A 22,122-nucleotide genomic window follows, 5' to 3' on the forward strand; every position below is an offset into this window, starting at 1 on the left:
GTTAAAACGGGTAAACTTCTGGGGTAAAATTGGAACTCTATTTTCTGGGCTTTGGTTTTGGAGCTCCATTACCATTTGGGGAAAATTTAAGCCCGTTTTAACCATTTTCATGATCCATTAAAAAACAAAATTCTCGAAATAAATTTTAAAATATATTCGAGTATTTAATTTTGGTAATAAATGCATCAGTTCAATCAATTCAATTGTATAATTCAATGAGTCGAATTAATCAAAATTTCATAAAAAAATAATTAAGTTGATAGAATTATATTCTAAAATCAAAATAATCAAAATCGATTTATGTTTGATTTATTCGATCGATTTTATTATTATTTTCAATATTTTATATTTCATATAAAACATTATTTAAAATATATTAACAATATTTATTAATAACTATATATATTATATATTTAAAATATATTATTAATAATCCATTATTCGGATATAAATTTTAAACATTAAAAATCGATCAAAATAGAATCAAGTAACCAATTAAAATCGAATTAATGCTCGCTTCTATATATTTTTACTTAATTGAACAGTTCATAAATGTTTTGGTATGCAAATAGATGTTGGATGGAATTGTTATGGTACACACAGCTATGCAAGCAAATCCGATCATAATCCAACTATCCGGCAAATCAGCGTCAGCTGAAGAATTGATCTACTACCCTGCCAAAACTCTAAAGAGAAAACAAGTACAAACTTAAGTTACAGCCTCATCAAATGGTTGTTTGGGCAGCAGGGAAAATAAATTTTTTATTAACACACGAAGAGGAAAATCTAAATCTCTATCGAAATGGAGCCAGAGGGCTTGGACTGCTGGGGACTTTCAAGCTTCTAAGCTCTTTACAAACATGATCTAACATTCCCAGAAAGTCTCTTACGATCACGAATATCCGAAGTGGATTAGCTTCATCTAGTTTGCTCACATCTCCATGGAAGTATTCTGTGATTTCTGTGACTTGTAACAGGACCCTATGTTCATCTTCTTGCAGCTCTTTCAGATTCTTCTCTGCATAGTTCAGGAAGGAGTTCATTGACCGAACGAAATTCCCACTTTTTTCGTCTGTCGATAGCTCCTCTTGAACCAGCTGTTGCAGTTTAGACTTGCCACCTGATAGGTTCGAGACAGAACTTGCAAGAACATCCAGGTCGAGTGTGGCTGTCTTCTTGACATGGTAGAGTTCGGTGCTTAAACCAGAAACAAGGTCTAGTCCCATTCTTCTGTAATCCTCTTCCTTTTCTTCAGCAGTTCTGCTTTTGTTCCTCTGGTTGATCTTCCCCATAATGCTATCAGACACTCTTATGCCTTCCGACCGAATGATCTCTTGGACGACGAAATGGAGCAATGTAGTCTTCCCATCGGTTCCTTTCACATCAGCAAGCTTAAGAAGGGCATCGAGCTTGAATGCTATAGCGCCTCCTCTAATTGTTCCAACATTCATTCGGTTGCCCGTTTTGAGTACTGCTTCAAGTAACTTCAAGAAGAGCCTGCTTGATCTGAGGTCCTTGCAGGCTTCCTGGTAGAACAATGGGAATGAGAGATATCAGACGTTTGTATAAGAACATAGCTTTTCCATAAAAGAGGTGATATGAATCAGAGCTTGATGCTTACCTCTAGCATCGAAAATGAATTTTTAAGATGAATCACCTCATCCTCAAAAGTTTCTCGGTAAAGCATGGCTTCAGCACGTAAGAAGGCGAATGGAATGCTTAGAACTACTTTAACAAACTTCTCAGCAGACCCCAACTCATTGATGTCTCCTTTGTAGCTTGAAAGCTTGGTCTCTTCTTCCTTGGTGGGTGCCATTTTAACCAATGCTTCTAGTTGTTGTAAAACCAAACCATTTCCTGCTTTTCACCAAATGGAGAAAGCAATCACAAGAATAAAAAGCGAGGAACTTGTACGTTGAAATAAATTGGTTTTGCAGATTAAATGAATCGAATTCAGAGCTATACCTTTCATCAATGCATTGCACGCTTGCTCAACTGTCACATTCAGTGCTTTTAGGAGAATGGTTATGTTCTGCAACCTCTTGGGCTCAAGCACATGCTGGCTTGGAGAAGGGGTTTTGCTTTTTGTTTCGTCATTCTTCATTGAATTATGTATGTTGTACCCGAAAAGTGATTCCATCATTTCCTCGTCCAATCTTTTCCATGTCAGATTTAGTTAATTCTCAGGATCAGAAAGAAAGGAATTTAGTGTGCAAAAAGAACATGACATAACTTACTCGAATGAGCTTGACCTCAGCTTGTCCCATACCATAGAGCGGTCTGGTGCAGCTCTGACTTTGTCCCAGTGAAGTGGCTTCAATTTTGGCAATGGAGCCCCATCTTTGCCCATCGGGGTGTACTGTGGAAGGTGGGTTGGTGGAGGAGGTGGACCTTTGACAGGGTTGTTGTTTCCTTTCAGAAATGGAGGTGGACATGGTGGTGGAGGAATACCAGGCGGACTTGGCAAAGATTTAGAAGGTTTTTGGGGCGAGAGTGGGATGTCACTTGGGTTTGCTTGGTTGCGGTTTGATCCAGAAGAGGAATCTGAATTCCTAGCAGGTGTGATATCGAGCAATGTAGAAGAACTTGAAGCTTTCAATCTTGCTTTAGTTGCAGATAAAGAAGAATTTAAAGGAGAAATGAGCACAACTGGAGGCAGAGGAGGTGGAGGCGGTGGCGGTGGGGGTGTAAAATTCTTTTGACAATCAGGAGAATCAACGCGGCCAGACATGGCTGGGGACATGGATGGAGATACGAAAGAATGTTGAGGAGATGTTGATACCTTTGTTACATTCAGGGGAATCTCTGATGTATCACTAAGACTACCAGCTGAAGCATTGGAAAGCCGGACATTTGATGAACGCGAATCAGCAAAAGAATGAAACGATTCATCATCAGATGAATGACATTCAATGGGAATTACTTTATCGGGAGGTGAGCAGTGACCACCATCAGAATCATATCTTGCTGATTCTACATCCTCATGAACTGAAGTAATCTCTCTTGTTGAAGAACTGCTAGCATTGTCAGATTCTAGTATAGCAACTTCCTTGTTTGATTCCTCCCTCTTATCTATTGTTGATGTTTTCTCAGTTTCAGCACTTTGTTTTAAACAAGCTGGTTGCTGCTCTAAGCCCACTCCCAAGGTATTAAGATAAAAGAGATCTAGGCTAGGATTTAAGCTCACGTTGCTTGTTGAATTTTGAGAACTCGTATACTGGGATTTGCCTCTAATTCTTCCTTTTCTGCAGTATGTCAAAATTGGCTTTGTGGATTTCTTTCTATGCTTCCTGATTTTGCCACAGAAACAGATGAGCCCAACAAGGCAAGCTAAAAAGGCAGCTCCCGCAGACACAAGGACTGGCACCAGAATTCTTCTAACTCTTCCTTTATCTGCATTTTCTTTGTGAATTCGTTTAGGTAGTGGCATTGTGCTTGATCGAGGCGGTGGAGAATGGAAATGTGTATGCATTGGCAGGGCTGGAGCAGGAGCTGGTACTGAAGTCTCAGCTTCAATACTGTTTGGTGATGGAGAGGGAGATGGTGAGAAACATTCTGCAGCACCATTTAATGGGATTCTTCCTTTGGTACTCTTCAATCCAAGCAAAGCTCTAAACTTTTGAACAATCAAAGCTTCCTTCTGCTCATTCTCATCCTGTCCTGAAACTTTCTCAATTTTGTTCTGGTTGCCCCCACTTTCCTCCATGAAATAAAACTGTTGTAGGCCATGAACTGTGAAGCCCCCTGCTGCATCTAGGAAAGCATCAGCACTCAAAATGTGGGAGCTGTCTAATGATATGAGCAGGAAAATGATGAAAATCATGTAAAGAATCTGAGAACTATAACCCATGATCTTCAACTAGAAATCATCAAAGCACCACCAATCAAGCTTTCTGCTTATAAATCTGGGTTCTTCTTTTTTGTTTGCATTCTTCTTTCCTTTTTCGTGTTTCTAGAAAAATACATTTATTTTGGTGTTGTAGGTGATGTGTAGTGAAAACCATCTAGTCCTGCACAGTCTTTAATGCTACTCCAAGGAACCCCTGATTTTGGCAGTTGCTGTTGTACAGAACCTTCTTTACTTTCTTCCCTATTCATGTACTCTTATCTCTTCTCACCCTTCATAAATTCTCCTGCAAAACACTTTTAAATCTGTAGGACAATTTGCCTCCTAGAAATACCCTCAAGGTTAATTTTTTTTCTTTTATTATGTCTTACTTTTCTGATATGCTTTCTAGTAAGATGAAGCTGACATATTTTTCTCCACTTTATTGCTCATGCACTGCATCATTTTCTGCAGGTTTTTTAGGTAGCTTCATTACTCAAAAGCTTAGTCAATCAAATCCCCATCATGGTCTTTTGCATTTAAAACAAACCCCTTTTTTTAGTTCCTAAAGTCCACTAAAAAGTCCTGAAATCAAACCTTACAAAAAATGTCTATGTGGGTCCTAATCTGTTGGACTTGCCCACCTCTTGATAGCATAAGTTTTCTCCAACCCCCATTATTAAAAGAAGACAGAGAGAGAGAGAGAGAGAGAGAGAGAGAGAAAGAGAGAGAAATGGTCCAGTCCTTTATCATGTGGTAATGTATCTACTCTTCCATTTTCAGATTAAAGCCGCATCTAAGTGAAAGCTAGATCTTGAATGCTGCATTATAGGAAGCTAATGGGCTTTTTAGTAGCACTAGTCTCTTTCCCCAAGCTTTTCTTTTCCATGGCTCCACGTGCAAGGCTGCTAGTTGGTTGCCCCGTTGTGTATCTTTTATGTTCAGAAACATAGTATCAAAATAGTTTGGTGTGAGTTGGTGTTGATTTTCAGCAACTTTGTCTGGTATATTAGCCTGTGCCGTCAGTTCACCCATGTAAGGATTTGAAGTTTAACTATTAGTTCCCCCCTCCCACTTTCATTATGGCAAAGCTATTGATTGCACTTCATTTTACCAAATCTCAAGTGTTCCAAAGTCTCTCTTCATTTATGCTCTAACCTATCTTACATGGATTCGAGATAATTAAGGTAAAGCAAAGAGTCCATGTAACACTTAGCTCACATTGGATCTACCAGAGAAGTATCTGAATTCTGAGGTGAGAGTTGTTCTGTGAAAAATGGATGGTTTTATATCCATTTTGTGACTGGTATGCGGTTGGTACTTGGTAATGTGCTGTTAGTGTTACTTCTCTCAGAACCACATGACATATCTGAAACCAGTGGAGCCCATAGTCAACAATAAGCTCCAAACAGGACCAAACTTTAATACCTTCCAATTCTTCTTTCTCTGCAATGAGGATGTCCATTTGACCTAAGAAAACACACACAGGGAGGCAAAAAATCAGAGGCTGTACAAACAAAGAAACAAGTTTACAGTGCAAAAAACACATGGGAAGTCTTGCAAAAGAATGATGTACAGAAACTAAAATACAAAACCATGCAAAGGGGAGAGAATCCTATGCTACCATTGCTTTCAATTTTGCTCAAGGTTGGTGGCAAATTTTACTTCATCATTGAAGAATTATTTCCCTTCATTCAGTTTTTGGCCCCGTCTGTTGCATTTGAGTTGTAGATTAAAGGCATAAACTGGCCGCCCACCACCCAACACCTTGCTGTCCAGCACCTAATGATTATATATATGGGCTTGAAACCTGAAACGAAGTGGGTTCTTTAGTGTATTTAAGGATAGGAATGAAAGGGCCTTGGCTCACAGTACTTTGGATCAGAAACAGGTCTTGATTCAGCAATCCTGGACCAAGGGTTTGCTTGTTTTCTCATGCAAAGAAGCATGGAAGAAAAGGCCATGGTTGCTACTTTGAATATGGTCCAAAATTGAAGAATGTTTGAATAATCAATGGAAGGAAAAGTGGAATTAATGTTTTTCCTAATAGAACTCAATTTGGTGAGGTTTAGGTTATCCCCCATTCATTCCTTCCTGTGCAACATATATAATAATGGATAAAAGGTTTAACTAAATTCATCAACTATATGTTTTCTTATTATTTTATTGTACCCAAACAACCTATTATCATTTAATTCATATCTATACAAATCTTAACCCTAACGAAAAATTATTAATCATTCGATCATATACTTGCTGGCATTTTCTATTCATATAACTTAATAATATAATCATGTGATCCATTCCACAACCATTATTGCATAATCACGTAATCTGTTTTCGTGAATAAAAATTACCGGTTGATGTTAAGTCTGACTATAACGATTAATTTTTTATTAAAAATTAAAAACTTAGGTAAATATAAAAATTAAAAAATAAAAACTTATTTAGATACGACAAAAAAAATAAAGACATGGTTCAATTTTGACTATCCAAAACAGAAGTGAGAAACACTGTATTTTTCAACATTAGAAACGCGTATAATTAATCAAACTTCCATTTATATTTCGTCCCTGTATCCAGATAGATTCAGCCAAGCGTTTTCACTTGTTTTGACAGCTTCTTCAAACCATCTTTTCCTTGTTTCAAACAAGATAAAAGCTAATGTCACCAAAGGTCAAATACCCAAATCCAGGTTTTGCCTTCAATTTTGACTGGTTCTTGAGTAAAAATCCAGAGCCTACTTGCCTTCAAGTTGTGTCTGTCTCTCATTTTGACTTGTTTGTTCTTCTTTCTCTCCATCTTGTTTTGTCCTAAACGAATAATTAGCTGTCTTGTTTACAATTCTACAATATCTTCATTTGATCAAACTTCACATGCGTTTATCCTAGTAAGTAGGATTTAGGTGGGACCATATGTATTTTTTGGTTTTTATCGAGATTTTAATTTTGATCTATTTGTTTCGACTCGAGATTTATAATATTAGTTGAATTTCGTACTAATTATTGTAAAACTATATGTTAGGATTAGGTGGAAGGATATGTATTCAGCTATTGAGATTTTAATTTTGATATGATTACTTCGAGTCTAGATTCATGGAATTACTCGATTAATAAAGATAAATCATGAAATTATTTACTTAATTTAAGATCTAAATAGCCTCTATCATCAGTCTCGGTCAATTGGACGCATAAACTGTTTTAACTAAAAGCTTTTAGAAAAGAAAAAATCATAATTAGTTTAAGGAAAAGTAGTATAATTGATAGATATATAGATTCCTGTACAATTATTGAGTCCGTAATAATACGAAAGCTCAAATTTGATATCTCAAAATTTCTAAATCCTAATCATATCTATACACTGCGATCATACCCGAATCAAGTTTGTCGAACCAATTCAAAGAAGAAATCAATTTTGAAAACAAAGTGCAAAATTCAAAGATGTACAATTAATCAAGCTTTTCACTTTATATATTCAAATCTCTAGGGATAATTAGTTTAATGAATGTATAATTAACCTCAATTAGCCAAGTTGTTCTTCCATTATTGACTTAATCATTACCTCACAACAGGTCCTAATTAGGCGGTCCAATGTCGGTTTTTTCATCATCATGAGATATGGAGCACATTAATATGAGCACTAACACCCATTAAGTAGTTAATATGTGAAAAGGTATTGGTGTTTTCTCCTTTTGTAATGGTATTACCACAGACCCATTAACTAGTGGAAAATCATTGTGGTTTTTTTTTTAAATAATTTTTTTAATTAAAACTATTTAGCTTTTTACCTACCACCAAAGTTCATTTTATTTCCCATTATCTGAAATTGAGAAATTGAATTTCTAAAATATTATCTTTCAAACCTTTTAATTTCGTCCTAGAAATTTATTAGTATTATTTTTACATTTATATTTGCAATATTGTTCGTATTTATACACTATCACTTATTGCTTTATGCTCTTCTGAGTGTCAAAGTTTGAAGAAACCATGCATGATCCTTTAAGATTATGAATGATATAAATTAATAAACTTTTACCCAATAATTTCCCTTCTAAATATGTCTTAAGGTTATACACACACACACACACACATATATATATATATAGAATTAATAAATCTTTCCCAATATTCCCTTTGAAAAATAATTCTTCAAGTCTTCTTATGCATGCCACCTAATATTTATGAATACTTATTGCAGTCCAAATGGGTGACTAAACACCACATGCATGTCATAGAAATTAGCAAGTAATTGGGTACTACTAACTAGGTGTTGTTGCAATGCTTTGTAGAAGGCATTTTTTTAAAAAGATATGTTTGAGACAAGATTTGAACTCGATTGAGATGGTACAATTTCTTTAGATTATTTTCAGTATTGTATGTTATTTTGGGTATTTCATTTGTATTGATTTAATTTTAGAAGAGTATTCTAAATTGTTTTTAGCTTGTATTGACAGAGAATTTTGATGTTCTCCATAACTGTCATATTCAGCTTAATAAAAAAAAAAAAGGAAGTTGGGCATTAGCAGATGTTTCATATGTGAAAATTTATGCTATATAATTGAATCAATGATATGTGAAAATAATGATAAAAACAAAGCAGACACTCTTTGCTTAATTTAATTGAATGGATGTAGCTATCAAATTAAAGATATTGATATTGCTTTCATCTTATCTCCATGACTCAATGAAAATGTGTCTATTTTATTGCCATAAAATGTCTTCTTCTATATAAATTCTTTAAGGACAGGCAAGTCTTGAAGAAATTTGGGGAAGCTGTCATTGTCACTAGAAGAGCATACAAGATAAGGTTCTTGAAGAACAAAAAAAAAAGATAGGAGATGATTCATGCAACAGGAAAAAAAATGGTGTGCTGGCAAATAAGATTAATTAATTTAATAGCTTAAATGTGAAATTCACAAGGCTGTAAGAACTTTGGGGCCTGGCACTTTCATGGAAGCAGACCCAAATAGGAGTGTGCTTTTCCTTTTTCCAGGATCACATTCATTTTTTGGGTTTCAGTTCATATTCAAAGCCAACTTTCCAACAATGTTCTTACGAATGGTTGACCTGCATGCTGCTACCATTGTTAAATTTCTTCACGCTGAATGAAGTTTTTTCTTGTCAACCTGGGTTTGGGTTGGTGATGGTTGGAATCTTTGAAGTTTTATATTGGAAAGAGTATGGGAACCCCACATAACCACTCCAAAATATAACTAACACTTAACCCGACTGCGCCCCTTGGTTTCGCCTTGCTTTTTTTGTTTTTTTTTGGAAGTTTTGACTTCTCTTCCCCTCCCTTGATTTGCCTTCTCAGCCACCTTGTCCCCCATTATAAAACTCTTTCTATATCTGTTCCTCTTTCAGTTCTCAAATTCTCTCTCACCAACGTTCTCCTAGTATTCAAATCTTGAAGCTCTCCAAAGGGCAAGAATTCATTGTTCTCTCGGGTAAGATTTTGAGAGTGATTTTCCCAAGAAAATCCTTTCTTTTTGGTTGTTTTCACTAGGTTTGATTCATGTTTCCATGCACCATGGAAAACGTCTAAACTGATTCACTGATTTTGATGTCAATGATGTGTGTGTTTCTTTGCTTTAATCAATGACGAAGAGTAGTAGACTAACCAAGTAAGTCTGTTTCTACAGACAGAAAAGCAGCCAGACATGGGTTTTTAAAGTCAAATATGCCCTTGCATAAAATATAATTCATGAGGGTAGCATAGTCAAATCGTTAGCTGGAAATTCAAGTTCTAGACATGATATATCAGAACTTTGAGTACTTGTCAGCCTGATTCCTCTCCCTGGTTTTTCATTTCAGGATACACAAACTCTGGGTTCGAGAGAGTTGAGAGAATTAGGAAAGAAAAAGCTATGGAAATTCAACACAGCAAACACGAGTCCTGGTCCGATACAGAAAGCACGAGCAGCACCAGGGTCGGCTACAGTGGTCCATTAAGCGGTCCGATATTGGTGAACAACAAGAAAACCAGCAGCAGGAAAAGTGCAAGGTTCAAGGATGGTGACGACGAGTACGTGGAAATCACTCTAGACATCCGGGAAGACTCGGTGTCTGTCCAGAACATCAAGGGAGGTGATCCAGAGACGGCAATGCTAGCAACCAGGTTGGAGAAAAGGCCTTCGTTCGGATCCCAGCTTTCGTTCCGAATCAGGCAAGTCTCTCAGGAACTAAAGCGGATGACATCGACCAAGGCTGCTGTACCGTTCGACAAGGTCGACAGGAGCAAGTCCGGAGCTGCTCGTGCCCTTCAGGGCCTGAAGTTTATGACCACCAAGAATGTCAGAAGTGAAGGCTGGTCCGAGGTCGAAAAACGGTTCTATGAACTGTCTGTCGATGGGTCACTCCCCAAATCTCTCTTCGGCCAATGCATAGGTAATGCAACAATATTCTCTCCCTGTTAGCCCGATGATAAACCTGTTTACTTCCAAACCAAGATCATAGCCTGATTAGAAACCCTGGGTTTGGTTGTTGTAACCAGGAATGAATGAATCAAAAGAGTTTGCCAGTGAACTGTTCGAGGCCCTGGCTCGACGGAGAGGGATAACATCATCAGCAATAAGCAAAGCTGAGCTTAGGGAATTCTGGGAACAAATCTCTGATCAGGGCTTTGATGCTAGGCTGCAAACCTTCTTTGACATGTAAGAAGCCTGCCTGTCTGTTTCACATAATTGAAGCACTTCCATTATTGACCCCAAACAAAGCTTGAATTATGAATACCATAAACTTCCATTGCATGAGACAAATTTTGGGGGACATTTGGGACAGATTTCACCTAATCATCAGACAAAATTATGCTAAGATGTCCATTTTGACATTCATGCAAAGAATCTTATCACATAGAACCGCATTTTGTGCTATCTGCATGTGAAGCCGGATGGTCCGTGAAAATAAATTCTCTTGCTATATATTATCCAATTTTGTTGACTTTATAATAATTCTTAACAGTAACTCCCTACTTTGGTTATACAATACAAAAAATAATTTTTTATTTTAATTTACTATTATGAAATCATCACTTAATTAAATAATCTAATCACCACCAAGAAAAATCTTTGCACACGAATACGATATGAAAACAATGGTTATTCTTGCATGTTAATATTTGATGTTTTGTCACATTTTTAAGTAAAAAAATTGTTTTAAAAGATTTTAAAATTTTTATTTTTACACATTTATAAAGTGACGTATTATGAGTAAGTAATAAGATATAAATATTATATATTGACAGTTTATTAAATATAAAATTTATTATTGTTCAAGCAATTTTTGGGTAAATTCAGGGTTGACAAAGATGCTGATGGAAGGATCACTGAAGAAGAAGTGAAAGAGGTGAGTAAGAGCCAGAGAAAAGTACTACTGAGATGATAAGTAGTTTAAGCTGCTATTATCTACAAAAAAATATATTTACAACTGTTTCAACAAAATATTGTGCAGATTATTGCATTGAGTGCTGGTGCTAACAAGCTGTCAAAAATCCAAGAATCTGCTGAGGAATATGCAGCCCTGATCATGGAAGAACTGGACAAAGACAACCTTGGCTACATTGAGGTCAGCACCATGACTTTGATTGAATGAACTAACTCTTAATCAACCTTAGCCCAACCCCATTTCAGGGCCAATCAAACAGGCTCTCACCCTAATTTCACCACAGATTTTTGACCCAATTCCCTGTTGGTTGTTTTTTCCTTTTTGTCAGATATACAATTTGGAAACACTGCTTCTCCAAGCACCAAGCCAGTCAACCAACCTAGTGACAGACAGCCGCGTTCTGAGCAGGCTGTTGAGTGAAAAATTGGTGCCAACAAAAGAGAGAAACCCCATCAAAAGATGGGGCAGGGGTCTTGCCTACTTCCTGGAGGACAATTGGCAAAGGATATGGGTCCTGGCCCTGTGGATCTCAATCTGTGCAGGCCTGTTCACCTGGAAATTCATCCAATACAAACATCGGGCTGTGTTTGATGTGATGGGCTACTGTGTTACCACAGCCAAAGGTGCAGCTGAGACAACTAAATTCAACATGGCCCTGATCCTCCTTCCGGTGTGTAGGAATACCATTACTTGGCTTAGAAGCAGGACCAAGTTAGGGGCGGTTGTCCCATTTGATGACAACATCAATTTTCACAAGGTATGGTAAATAATAATCCAGAATTAAGGTCTAATTATCTTACTTTTATCGGATAATAAATCATAATAAAGGATGTATGTATAGAAGAAATTAATACTTTCTTGCATTTGGACTAAATTTCTGTAGGTGGTTGCTTTGGGGATTGCTATTGGAGTTGGCCTGCATGCTGGTGCTCATCTTACATGCGACTTCCCTAGACTTCTCCATGCCACTGATGAAGAATATGAGCCAATGGAGCCATTCTTCGGGGAAGAACGGCCTAACAACTACTGGTGGTTCGTGAAAGGCACCGAAGGCTGGACCGGTGTAGCCATGGTGGTGCTCATGGCCATAGCCTACATACTAGCTCAGCCCTGGTTCCGCCGCAACCGGGTAAACCTCCCCAAACACATAAAGAAGCTCACCGGATTCAATGCCTTCTGGTACTCACATCATCTGTTTGTTATTGTCTATGCCCTCTTCATTGTTCATGGATACTTTCTCTACCTCTCCAAGAAATGGTACAAAAAGACAGTAAGTGTCTCAAAAACTAGCTAGTGCAAAACAACATTTTCACTCTATGCTGACATTTTCCAGAGTATTTTAATTTGTTTTCTGCTATTTGCTTGCAGACATGGATGTATCTAGCAGTTCCAATGCTGCTATACGCATGTGAACGCCTGCTTCGCGCATTCAGGTCTGGCTATAAGTCAGTGAAGATCTTGAAGGTACATTACGAACCCCACCTAAACTTCAAATTTATCAAGTTTACTGGTAGGAAAAGATAACAGTTTTAAGCTCGGGTAAGGGTAATACTTGTTTCTGTTCATAATTCAGGTTGCTGTGTACCCTGGAAATGTACTCTCCCTGCATATGTCTAAGCCTCAAGGATTTAAGTACACCAGTGGCCAATACATCTTTGTGAACTGTGCAGCAGTCTCCCCATTCCAGTGGTAAGAAAACAGGATCAAATAATCACGTAATGTTTCCTTATTTCAACAGTTTTGATGACAGGGAAACTGATAGAACATCGATGGTTTTTTATTCTTCAGGCATCCCTTCTCCATCACTTCATCCCCGGCAGATGACTATTTGAGTATTCACATCCGCACCTTAGGGGACTGGACATCCCAGCTCAAGGCCCTTTTTGTAAAGGTGATTGTTCTTCCTCAAAACTTGTAGATTTCTGCAACAAAAATGTCTCCTTTTTATGCTTTAAACGTTTTGGTTTGCAGGTTTGTCAGCCTCCATCAGTTAATCAAAGTGGCCTCCTGAGAGCAGATATTGGAAAAGGAGAAAACAAGCCTAGGTAACTCTTTTTGCTTTTTCTCCTCCAATATGCTGTTTTTCCATCTTTTTCCAATCATTATCTCAACTCCCAACATGGAATTCAATCTTCAAACAGGTTGCCTAAACTCTTGATCGATGGTCCCTATGGAGCTCCAGCACAGGACTATAAAAAATATGATGTGCTTCTCCTAGTAGGACTTGGCATTGGTGCCACCCCATTGATCAGCATAGTCAAAGACGTGCTGAACAACATCAAGCAACAGAAGGAAATGGAGGAAGGGATAGAGAATGGAGTTAAGAACAACAAGAAGAAGCCCTTCGCCACCAAACGAGCTTATTTCTACTGGGTCACTCGCGAGCAAGGCTCGTTCGAGTGGTTCAGAGGGGTGATGAACGAGGTGGCTGAGTATGACCGGGATAGGGTGATCGAGCTCCATAATTACTGCACCAGTGTGTTCGAAGAAGGGGATGCTAGATCAGCTTTGATCACCATGCTTCAGTCCCTCCACCATGCCAAGAGTGGGGTTGACATTGTCTCAGGAACCCGCGTGAAGACACATTTTGCCAGGCCGAATTGGCACAAGGTTTTCAAGCATGTTGCTGTTAACCACGCTGATCAAAGAGTTGGTATGTCCTTGCTTTCTACTAGCTTTATTCTTCATTTCAATAAGCCATAGACGCTTTAAAATCCTGCATTTCAATGGTATTTTCCTCAAGCCAAGTACACATGTCCCAAGTCATTATTATGGTATGCAATATCTACCACTATCATAAGGTTGAAATAGTTTATTTACATTTTTTATGCCTTTATTATCATTTTTTATATGAGAATCGTAAATCTGATATCAATTATGTATTAAAATAAAATTAAATATTTAAATATTTATATTATCTTTCATTTATAAAGCATCTTTTATAAGAAAAAATCGTAGAGGTCTAATAAGTTATATGGGATAAAACTTTACAAACTAAGCACAAGTATAATATCAAAAGCTTACCTAATATTGAATTCTGTTTTGCAGGGGTATTTTACTGTGGAGCACCAGGATTAACAGGGGAGCTAAGGAGGCTAGCTCAAGACTTTTCAAGGAAAACCAGCACGAAATTTGATTTCCACAAAGAGAACTTTTAAAAATTTTTGCCTTTCCATTTTTTTATTTTTCCATAAAAAAAAATGTAATATAGTAGTATATAATTTATGTTTTAAAAGGGTATAGCTGTAATGTTGTTTTGAATATGATTTGGTTATCAATTTTATATTGGCAAAGCCTTTCCACTATTTATTTTTCCTTTTTATTTCCCCTTCCTTTCTGTCTTAAATCAAATCATAATGTCCTGTATTTTATATATATATATATAAAAGGAGACAGGCCCATAAATATCTTAATAAAGATTCATGGAGTATTACAACAAAGCTTTAAATCAATCCATCCCCTGGCAAAAAGGCAGGCCGAAGTTATTGGAGAAATAAGTTTGGACCACTGGTTTTGGGGCAATTAATAGAAAAGAGGGCAGCTTTATTCTCAAATGCTTCTTTGAGGAGCAACTTCTTATTGGAACCAAGTCAGCATTTCCATGTTATAATTACTTTGATGCTTCATGTTGATGGTTTCCTTTCTAAGGAGATAACTCAAGGGCAACTACTCCTTCATAAGTCTTCTTTGCCCATTGCATGGTGCTTTCCTATGGTTTTTTAATATTAGATTCATAATAACCCTTTTTTGGGTAATTTTCCCATTAATTTCATGAAATCTTTAAGCTTGATTTAAAGTTATAATATTCTTTTTTTTATGCAGAAGCAAAATATATTAATTTTGCAATGTAAAAAGATTACAAGAGAAATTAGGATTAAGGGTGAACATATTTTGATTTAAATCGAATAAATTTGATTAATTAATTTTATTTTTTTGATTTTGATATTAATCGATTAAGATGAATAGTTTAGAATCAAATCAATCCAATACCCACAGTGAGATGCCTTGGTGCATTAAAAGTTATTCTTTCGGTTCATGCATACAAGAAAATTGTTAGTGGTTTGGCACTACTAAGAAGGAAACTACCTGTGCAGAAAAGAGAGGAAAAGGAAGAAGAAAAAGCAGCCAAAAAAAATTCTGGTATAGGCCCAGCTAGCAAAAAAGAAGCATTTAAACAAAGAGCATCAAAGTGTTTAACTTGATAGGTGTCCACTGCAGAGAAAAAGCATAGCTTTCAAGAAAATTTACTCCTTTTTTTTTTTTAATGTAATAAGATCATTTTCTCAGCAGGTACTACTCTTTGCCAACCCACTTGGCACCAACTCCCAGGGCCCCTACTTGATTTTTTTTTCCTTCCTCTGTTTCTCTCTCTCTCTCTTAAGCCTTCACTTCTTAAGCATTTCCTCACAGTTTCTCTCTTCTCTCTCTCTCTCTCTCTCCTCCTCTCTTTTCTCAGAAGTATTTATACTTTCCTCATTGCCTTGTGTTGTGATTGTTGTTCTAATGGCAACTTCAGAAGGAAAAGCAGATAGTAAACAAGAAGCTAAGGCAGAAGCCAAAACTGAATCTAAAGAAGCAGAAGAAAACCAAGAACCTCCTCTTAAGTACAAGGTGAGAGCATGGTTCTTTCCCCTTTTTTTGTCAATTTTAACAGGATTTTTCTCAGACCCTTTTTTGGTTTACCCTTTATTTTCTGGTTTTTCTCAGGCTTGGGTGTTGAAAGTGTCCATTCATTGTGAAGCCTGCAAGAGGAAAGTTGAAAAGACTCTAAGAAAGATTGATGGTATACTTCCCTCAATCATCTCACTCCTTTAACATAGGACAAAATTTCATTAAAATTTTGGGTTTTCTGCTTCATAGTTTGTCTTCTTTTTCTTATACTGGTTTCCTTCTTGCTTTCCATGGAATCACTCTTTCCTTCCAAGTGACCATTATCACTATAGATTATTAAGCTCCAAATCTTGTTGTTTGTCAGGTTTTCTCATCTGGGTTTTGTTTTGATTTTTCAGTTAATCTCATTCCTTGATCAAAGTTTTCTCTTTTTTGTTTACCCAACATATTCTTTTTACGGTAAAATTTCTTTTCCATAATTTTTCTCCTTGTTCATCTCTCATTGTCACTCTAATTTCTCCTCACCTACCTACCAGAATTTATATATGAAAACAAAACTCAGTCTGCCTTGTTCATTTCTATCATTTCCTTTTTCATGTATGTATTTTTTGCTCTGCAATTTGCAGGCGTTTACGAGGCTATTGCTGATTTGAAGCAACAAAAAGCCACGGTGAAAGCCAAGTTGCACGTAGATGTAGAAACTTTGATCAAGAAACTAGTAAAGAAAGGGAGGCATGCAGAGTTATGGCCTGAAAAAACTGGACAAAAGGAGAAGAAGCAAGGAAAGTCGAAGAACAAGGACAAGCAAAGCGGCCAAGCAAACAGTGATCAAGAGGGTAATAGTAACCATGGAGGTGATAAAGAGAAAGAAGCAGTAAAAGCTGAATCCACTGTTCAACAGGACACTGCAAAAAGCTGTGAGAATGGTAGTACTTCGAAGAATGCTGAGGGTTGTAATAATGTTAGCAAAGCCCATGAAGGTGGTAGTGCACCATGTAAAACCGGTGGACAAGTTAAGGAGTTGAAACCTGATCAGGTCAAGCAAACTGTGACCCTTGTGGCCGGGAATCAGTCACCTGTGGCTGAGAAGAAAGGTGGAGTTGGTCGTGACAGTGAGTTTAATGCTGGTGAGCAGAGTGGTGGTGGTGGTGGCAGTGGAAGTAAAAAGAATAAAAAGAAGGTGCAAAAAGGGAATGCTAATGCTAATTTAGATGAGGGTGAACACTCTGGCGACGCTGGACCTGCATGCATTGGATCGCGTTTTTCTGTTTACGGACCTCATGGTCCCGTTCCCATGCCATCTGCAGCCAGTCACAGCCCTCCACGTCACCACCAAATGCACGAATACCCAACGTATTACCAGGCACCACCAGTGTATGTCACTAGCTACAATACAGCGTATCCAAGTAGTAGCTACAGTGCTTCTTATTACGCCTCACCACCACCGTATTCATATGCGTATATGCACCCGGGCCACATGAGTGAACGCCCATCAGATCCGGACACGTATCCATCCTATTCATCACGGCCGTCCGATTCCTTCGAGATGTTTAGCGACGAAAACCCGAACGCATGTTCAATCATGTGATGTATTTTACGGCATTATATGGATACGGAATTTATACTACTTGTATAACCGTATGGGGGGATAATTTTGCAATGTATGTAGATATAGAAGGAAACCTTGTAGTTTAAGTTAGGGTTAAAGAATAAGAGTGGGGAAAAAACAATGGGTTTGGGGGGGTCTTCCTTTTTTAATTTTAGTGGTGTTTGTGCTTTAAGATTTCTTTAGAACTTTTTGCTCTTTTTAAGGTTTGGTTTTAAGTCTACATTCAGCATTGTAATGCATAGTTGTTTGTAGGCCCCTTTGACCCCATCTCTCCTCTCTTTCTTTCCTCTTCATCCGATGTGTAAAAGTAGGTTTTTGATTTGGCATTTTGGCCTTTATTACATGGTGATTAAATGAATTGCGTAGATTAGTTAGATGGATCCCAAAGATTTGACTACACTTTGGGGCAAGAAGAGAAAACAGTGACTCATATTTTCCTGGGAAAGCTATTTGCTAATACAGATGGACAGACAGGTGTCATTTCTTCCCTAGAATTTATGCTCTTGTGGGTTGTTGAGCTCTGGTGTAGGACCCTTCAAATCTCTCAAAACCTACTTCCTTTTTCTGATGTGTAAAGGTGAAATTTGATGATGAATTTGCATGTTTGAATTCAGTATTTGTTTATTTATTACAAGGGTTTCCTGGATTTTTGTGCAACTTTTGAAAAAGAAAACCCCCCAGTTTTTTTCTTCTCTAATACAAAATTAAAGTTACCATTGCCTTGTGCTTGATGGGGGTAAGTAGTGTGCAGTGTTGTTTCCCCTGCTTTACATTGATGATGAAAATACTGATTCTAGTCAAAGGCAATAACCTCACTGTCCTCTCTCTCTGGGTATAGATTTGTGTGTAGGCGTAGCTAGGGCATTGAGCCTCACTGGCAAGTTTTACTTTTGGAAGGAAAGCCATCCCTTCTCTCTTTCATTAAAACTACCTTTGAAATGTGTGATCATGACTTTAACAGACCTTTGCTTTTGTTTTTTGTTTTTCCCAAACTTTTTTGGCTTCTTTTATTGGCTCACACTCTCTTATTCGAATTAAAGCAAAGTCTGTACATTGCAGATAGCTTATTGCCCTATCCTTCCTTTAAACCTCTGTCTCCCTCTATTCAGACGAATTTATTATGTGACATGAATCAACATGTTCATAGTATAGTAATCACATGCAAGCAGGAGGTTCTTTATTAACATAAATTGACCTATATCAAACTATTTTTGACTAGTACAATTCTATAAAATAGGAGATTTGATCTTCCAAAAGAGGAGTGATTCCTCCCCCAACCTCCACTTCAATCATATTACCATTATCTCCTCCTTATCAAAGGCCATTTTGGTTAACTTCTATGGACAATGAATGGGTCCTAGAAATATAAGCATTCTTCCTTCTTTTCCCACAGGTATTATTCTTTTCCTTTCCAAATCCTGAAGAGAATATGTGGACTTATCTTTGTCATAAAAGAAAAGAAAAAACTTTCTTCAGAAGTAGAAGAAATGAAACATGAAAACTTCCAGTGCCACCCTTTATTAAATCCCTTTCAATATTTATGAAAGCTCCCCTTTTCAAGTTTTTATTCTCTTGTCCACTAGAAGCTCATTTTGACATTCCAAGCTTGATGGGCAAAGAGAATCTCATTGTTCTGCAATTTTTATTCTCTCCATTGTACTGTCCACAAGGGAACAAATCTATTATTTTAAAAGAGTAATCATAATTGGGAAATCTTTTTATATTATTAATTAATTTTAAATTAAATATTCGTTTTAAAAATTTAACATATATCAGAATAAGTGTTGTCCCTATCTTTAGATTTTTTTGACAATCTTCTTTTCGGTTGATTCATACCAGGTAATAAGAATATGATTTTATACGAGATATCTGTATTAAAAGGTTCATTAATCTAGCTCAGCAACTACTAGTATAAAACAATATTGGAGTAAGCAAGACTGTGGAAGAGGATCTCTCATGGACCCCTTATCTTCTGTTTGAGCAATTTTCATTTCCACATGCTGCTCTTAATCATAAGCTTCAGAATTGGGCCCATCAGCTTTGTACGAAAACAAAGCACAGATGATCATGGTTGTTAGCCTGTATCAAATTTTGTGCAGCAAAATTGGAGAAAAAAAGGTAATAAAAAAAAAAAAAAGAGTTTGATGGTTTACTCTTGCATTTCCCAACTTTCCTAAAAGAATGACAGTTGAGACACCTTGGAGTTACAAAGTTAATGAAAACTTGTTTAGAATTTAGGGAAGGATTATTTTACAGGGAGATTTACTCTTTGTCTTTACTGTGATTGTCTTTTAATCTGATGTCCTTTCCTTGGGTTAGCACCTGAAAGTGGGGGGAGGCTGAGTTTGAGCCTTGGAGGGGAAAGGAACAGGCAAAGGATCACATAAATGTAGAGCAAGGTAAAGATTTGTTTGGACCATTGGTATGGATGGAAAATGATTCACGAGAGAATCCTAATCCAAAAGCCAGAAAAAAAAACATGTCAAGTCAGTGGTTCAGTCAATCAAAGCATGACTGCAAATTTCATTTACAGCATATTCCCTGGGTTATCAATTTAGGAGCAGTTTCCATTAATAAGGAACCTGATTCCTTCAATCCAAGTCTGTCTTCCTTCCCAAGCCTCTCAATCCTCCCCATAACCATTTCCCTAGCTTTTGCCAGTTATTTGTAGAAGCAGCTAGAAGAAAGAATAAACAGCAATGTTCTCTCCATTAGAGGCTGAAGTTGGTCACAAAAATGGGGTTTAACATAAGAATAATCAAGAGTGGTGATGCTATAATTATGATCTTAATGATGACAATCATGACCAACACAATGATGGAAGCAACCTTTGCCCTAAGTTCAATAACAAAAAGGAAATCAAATCTTACCATTGGCTTTGGAGCTACCAAACTTTTTGGTTGTGCGGGACAGACTCTATATGTGTACCTAAAAGAAGGTTTGCTTCTCTAAAAGCCCAAACAATAGAAATACAGATGTCCCGCTAAAAGGCAGCTATGCCCCCATTAGAAAAATAACCAAATTGCTTAGGCCAATTGCTTTGAGCCACATGCCCATTTCAAAATACAGTAAAAAACTTGGGTCGTTAACATTGACCCTGCTTTTGTTCCATGAAAGCTGTGCCTTTGTTTCTCTTGTCTTGTCAATATTGAAACTCCCTTAGAATGTGTTTCTCAATGAAGGTTAAGAGACAAGTATCAGATATTTTGATTCTAGGAACCTGTTTTGCATAGAATCAAACACAAGTTACACTTGAATTTGGAGTCCATCAGTCTAAACTTCCCCCCCCCAAAAAAAAAAAAATACCAGAGCTGCATGCGTGATTGCTGAGACAATGGAGGGGAAAGATTCTTTGGGTGTCTGTAGTTTAAACACCAACTCTGTTAATTATGGAGATTGGTGGTCGGATCAGTGGCAAAAACAAACCTTGGGTGTGTTCTACCATGATTTGCTTAATCATTGTATCAGTTATACCATTACCAGCTCAATGATAAGCTGTTCAGCTTCACAAAGAATTCACTAATAATCATGCATAAGTCATTGGATCTTCAGTTCCTGTGCAAGCTAAAATTAATTCATAATTCTGCAATTTACCAGATACTGGGTCGTAGAGGGAATCATTTCTGTGGGTCAAAGTATCAGAAAGAAATCAATGCTTTATGGTGAAGCCTGCCTGCCCGCAATAATGATTTGGGTGATCTATTTTTCAATAAGGGAAAGAACCCAAAACACAAGATTGCTTTCAAAACTAGCTTTATTCCAAGTAAATGCTATTTCTTCTCAAATAAAGCAAAACAGCTAATTTTTCCTGGAACGAATATTTAGTATATGCTTTTCTATCAAGTTATAAGACCAGGTATAAGTTTATTACACGTTTTAATCCTTTTCACCAAAAAAATTTATTATTATCTCCATTGGCTATGAGCTAGTAAAGAATTTGGTGCGGAAGAAATTTAACAAAATTTAAACTCTGATAACCAAGAGAAAACAAATATGTGGAGAACACATCTGTTTCAACGAAATCAACTTCAACATAATCCACCAAAACAAACTACTACATAATAGTTCAAACTAACACATTTCCCTCCCAAGTTCATAGACAGCCTATTACTGCTGTCGACTTCAACTTTCTTCTTCTGCCAGAGCCTGTCGACGGCACTGTCAGCATCACCCTGCTGAGTCAAATCAATCAGCAGCTGACTTGATAAAGAACCAAGGCAACAAACCAGAACATGTTTAATATAGAATCGAACTTCTCTATCACCTCCGTTGTTCATTAGACCAAATAAAACAACGCAAGCAAAAGTTCCTAGAATCATGGAGATAAAGAACAGCATATAAATTATCATTCTCGCATACCCACCATTTGAGTCTCCAACAATTATTTCAATAATTACAAATCTGATTTGACCTATGGATGAATATGCACACATACATAAAATGCTTGTTTGAGTAATAGCAATGAGATTCACTACATGAATCTGCCAGGATCTTGTGCCAATCTACAGGGAACCAGACATATCTATCCGGTGATATTTGTCTCTTCCAGGTCTATAAACACAAGTTTTGTCACTATCATATCCACTTTTTGCCATGAGAATGTGATTGGAAACATTCTTCAAACCAATATTTTCTCTAAATGAATTTGCCAATTAAATGGATAACAATAGACACTTATAACATATCTCAAATAT

General features: G+C 37.0%; 4 protein-coding genes across 7 annotated transcripts in view; 2 read left to right on the plus strand and 2 right to left on the minus strand.

Moving 5' to 3' along the window:
- Positions 1 to 517: 517 nt before the first annotated feature.
- Positions 518 to 4,256, minus strand: LOC110415551 (Actin-binding FH2 (formin homology 2) family protein). The gene is made up of 4 exons (XM_021427231.2): positions 2,238 to 4,256; positions 1,966 to 2,156; positions 1,622 to 1,857; positions 518 to 1,526 (listed from the first exon to the last, which is right to left on the minus strand). Exons 1-4 carry the CDS (start codon positions 3,848 to 3,850, stop codon positions 795 to 797), a joined length of 2,772 nt encoding a protein of 923 aa, XP_021282906.1. The 5' UTR covers positions 3,851 to 4,256; the 3' UTR covers positions 518 to 794.
- A 4,880-nt stretch (positions 4,257 to 9,136) lies between these two features.
- On the plus strand, positions 9,137 to 14,504 carry RBOHB (respiratory burst oxidase-like protein). 2 transcript variants are annotated; one of them, XM_021426058.1, is made up of 14 exons: positions 9,137 to 9,272; positions 9,640 to 10,212; positions 10,319 to 10,478; positions 11,121 to 11,169; positions 11,275 to 11,388; positions 11,537 to 11,965; positions 12,092 to 12,337; positions 12,461 to 12,478; positions 12,577 to 12,672; positions 12,782 to 12,897; positions 12,997 to 13,099; positions 13,180 to 13,253; positions 13,350 to 13,861; positions 14,257 to 14,504. In XM_021426058.1, the coding sequence occupies exons 2-14, from the start codon at positions 9,693 to 9,695 to the stop codon at positions 14,364 to 14,366; spliced, it is 2,547 nt and encodes an 848-aa protein (XP_021281733.1). In that variant the 5' UTR covers positions 9,137 to 9,272; positions 9,640 to 9,692; the 3' UTR covers positions 14,367 to 14,504. The 2 variants fall into 2 exon arrangements, with proteins under 2 accessions (XP_021281733.1, XP_021281732.1); XM_021426057.1 differs by having other exon boundaries at positions 12,092 to 12,478.
- Positions 14,505 to 15,547: 1,043 nt separating this feature from the next.
- On the plus strand, positions 15,548 to 17,802 carry LOC110415238 (Heavy metal transport/detoxification superfamily protein). Of its 2 annotated transcripts, XM_021426824.1 has the most exons (4): positions 15,762 to 15,819; positions 15,916 to 15,991; positions 16,218 to 16,278; positions 16,446 to 17,802. In XM_021426824.1, the coding sequence occupies exons 2-4, from the start codon at positions 15,989 to 15,991 to the stop codon at positions 17,405 to 17,407; spliced, it is 1,026 nt and encodes a 341-aa protein (XP_021282499.1). In that variant the 5' UTR covers positions 15,762 to 15,819; positions 15,916 to 15,988; the 3' UTR covers positions 17,408 to 17,802. The 2 variants fall into 2 exon arrangements, with proteins under 2 accessions (XP_021282498.1, XP_021282499.1); XM_021426823.2 differs by lacking the exon at positions 16,218 to 16,278 and having other exon boundaries at positions 15,548 to 15,819.
- Positions 17,803 to 21,380: 3,578 nt separating this feature from the next.
- LOC110415406 (Ribosomal protein S21e) overlaps positions 21,381 to 22,122 on the minus strand; it is a 1,873-nt gene continuing 1,131 nt past the window's right edge. The window contains exon 4 of one of the 2 annotated variants that reach the window (XM_021427053.1): positions 21,381 to 21,600. In XM_021427053.1, coding sequence (XP_021282728.1) covers positions 21,457 to 21,600 — 144 coding nt within the window. In that variant the 3' untranslated portion in view covers positions 21,381 to 21,456. Of the gene's footprint in view, positions 21,625 to 22,122 lie in introns of both variants that reach the window. The other variant, XM_021427052.1, reaches the window with a different exon arrangement.

Source organism: Theobroma umbraticum, unplaced genomic scaffold (genome assembly GCF_002168275.2).
Source record: "Theobroma umbraticum cultivar Fairchild unplaced genomic scaffold, ASM216827v3 scaffold_147.0, whole genome shotgun sequence".
NCBI lineage: Eukaryota > Viridiplantae > Streptophyta > Magnoliopsida > Malvales > Malvaceae > Theobroma > Theobroma umbraticum.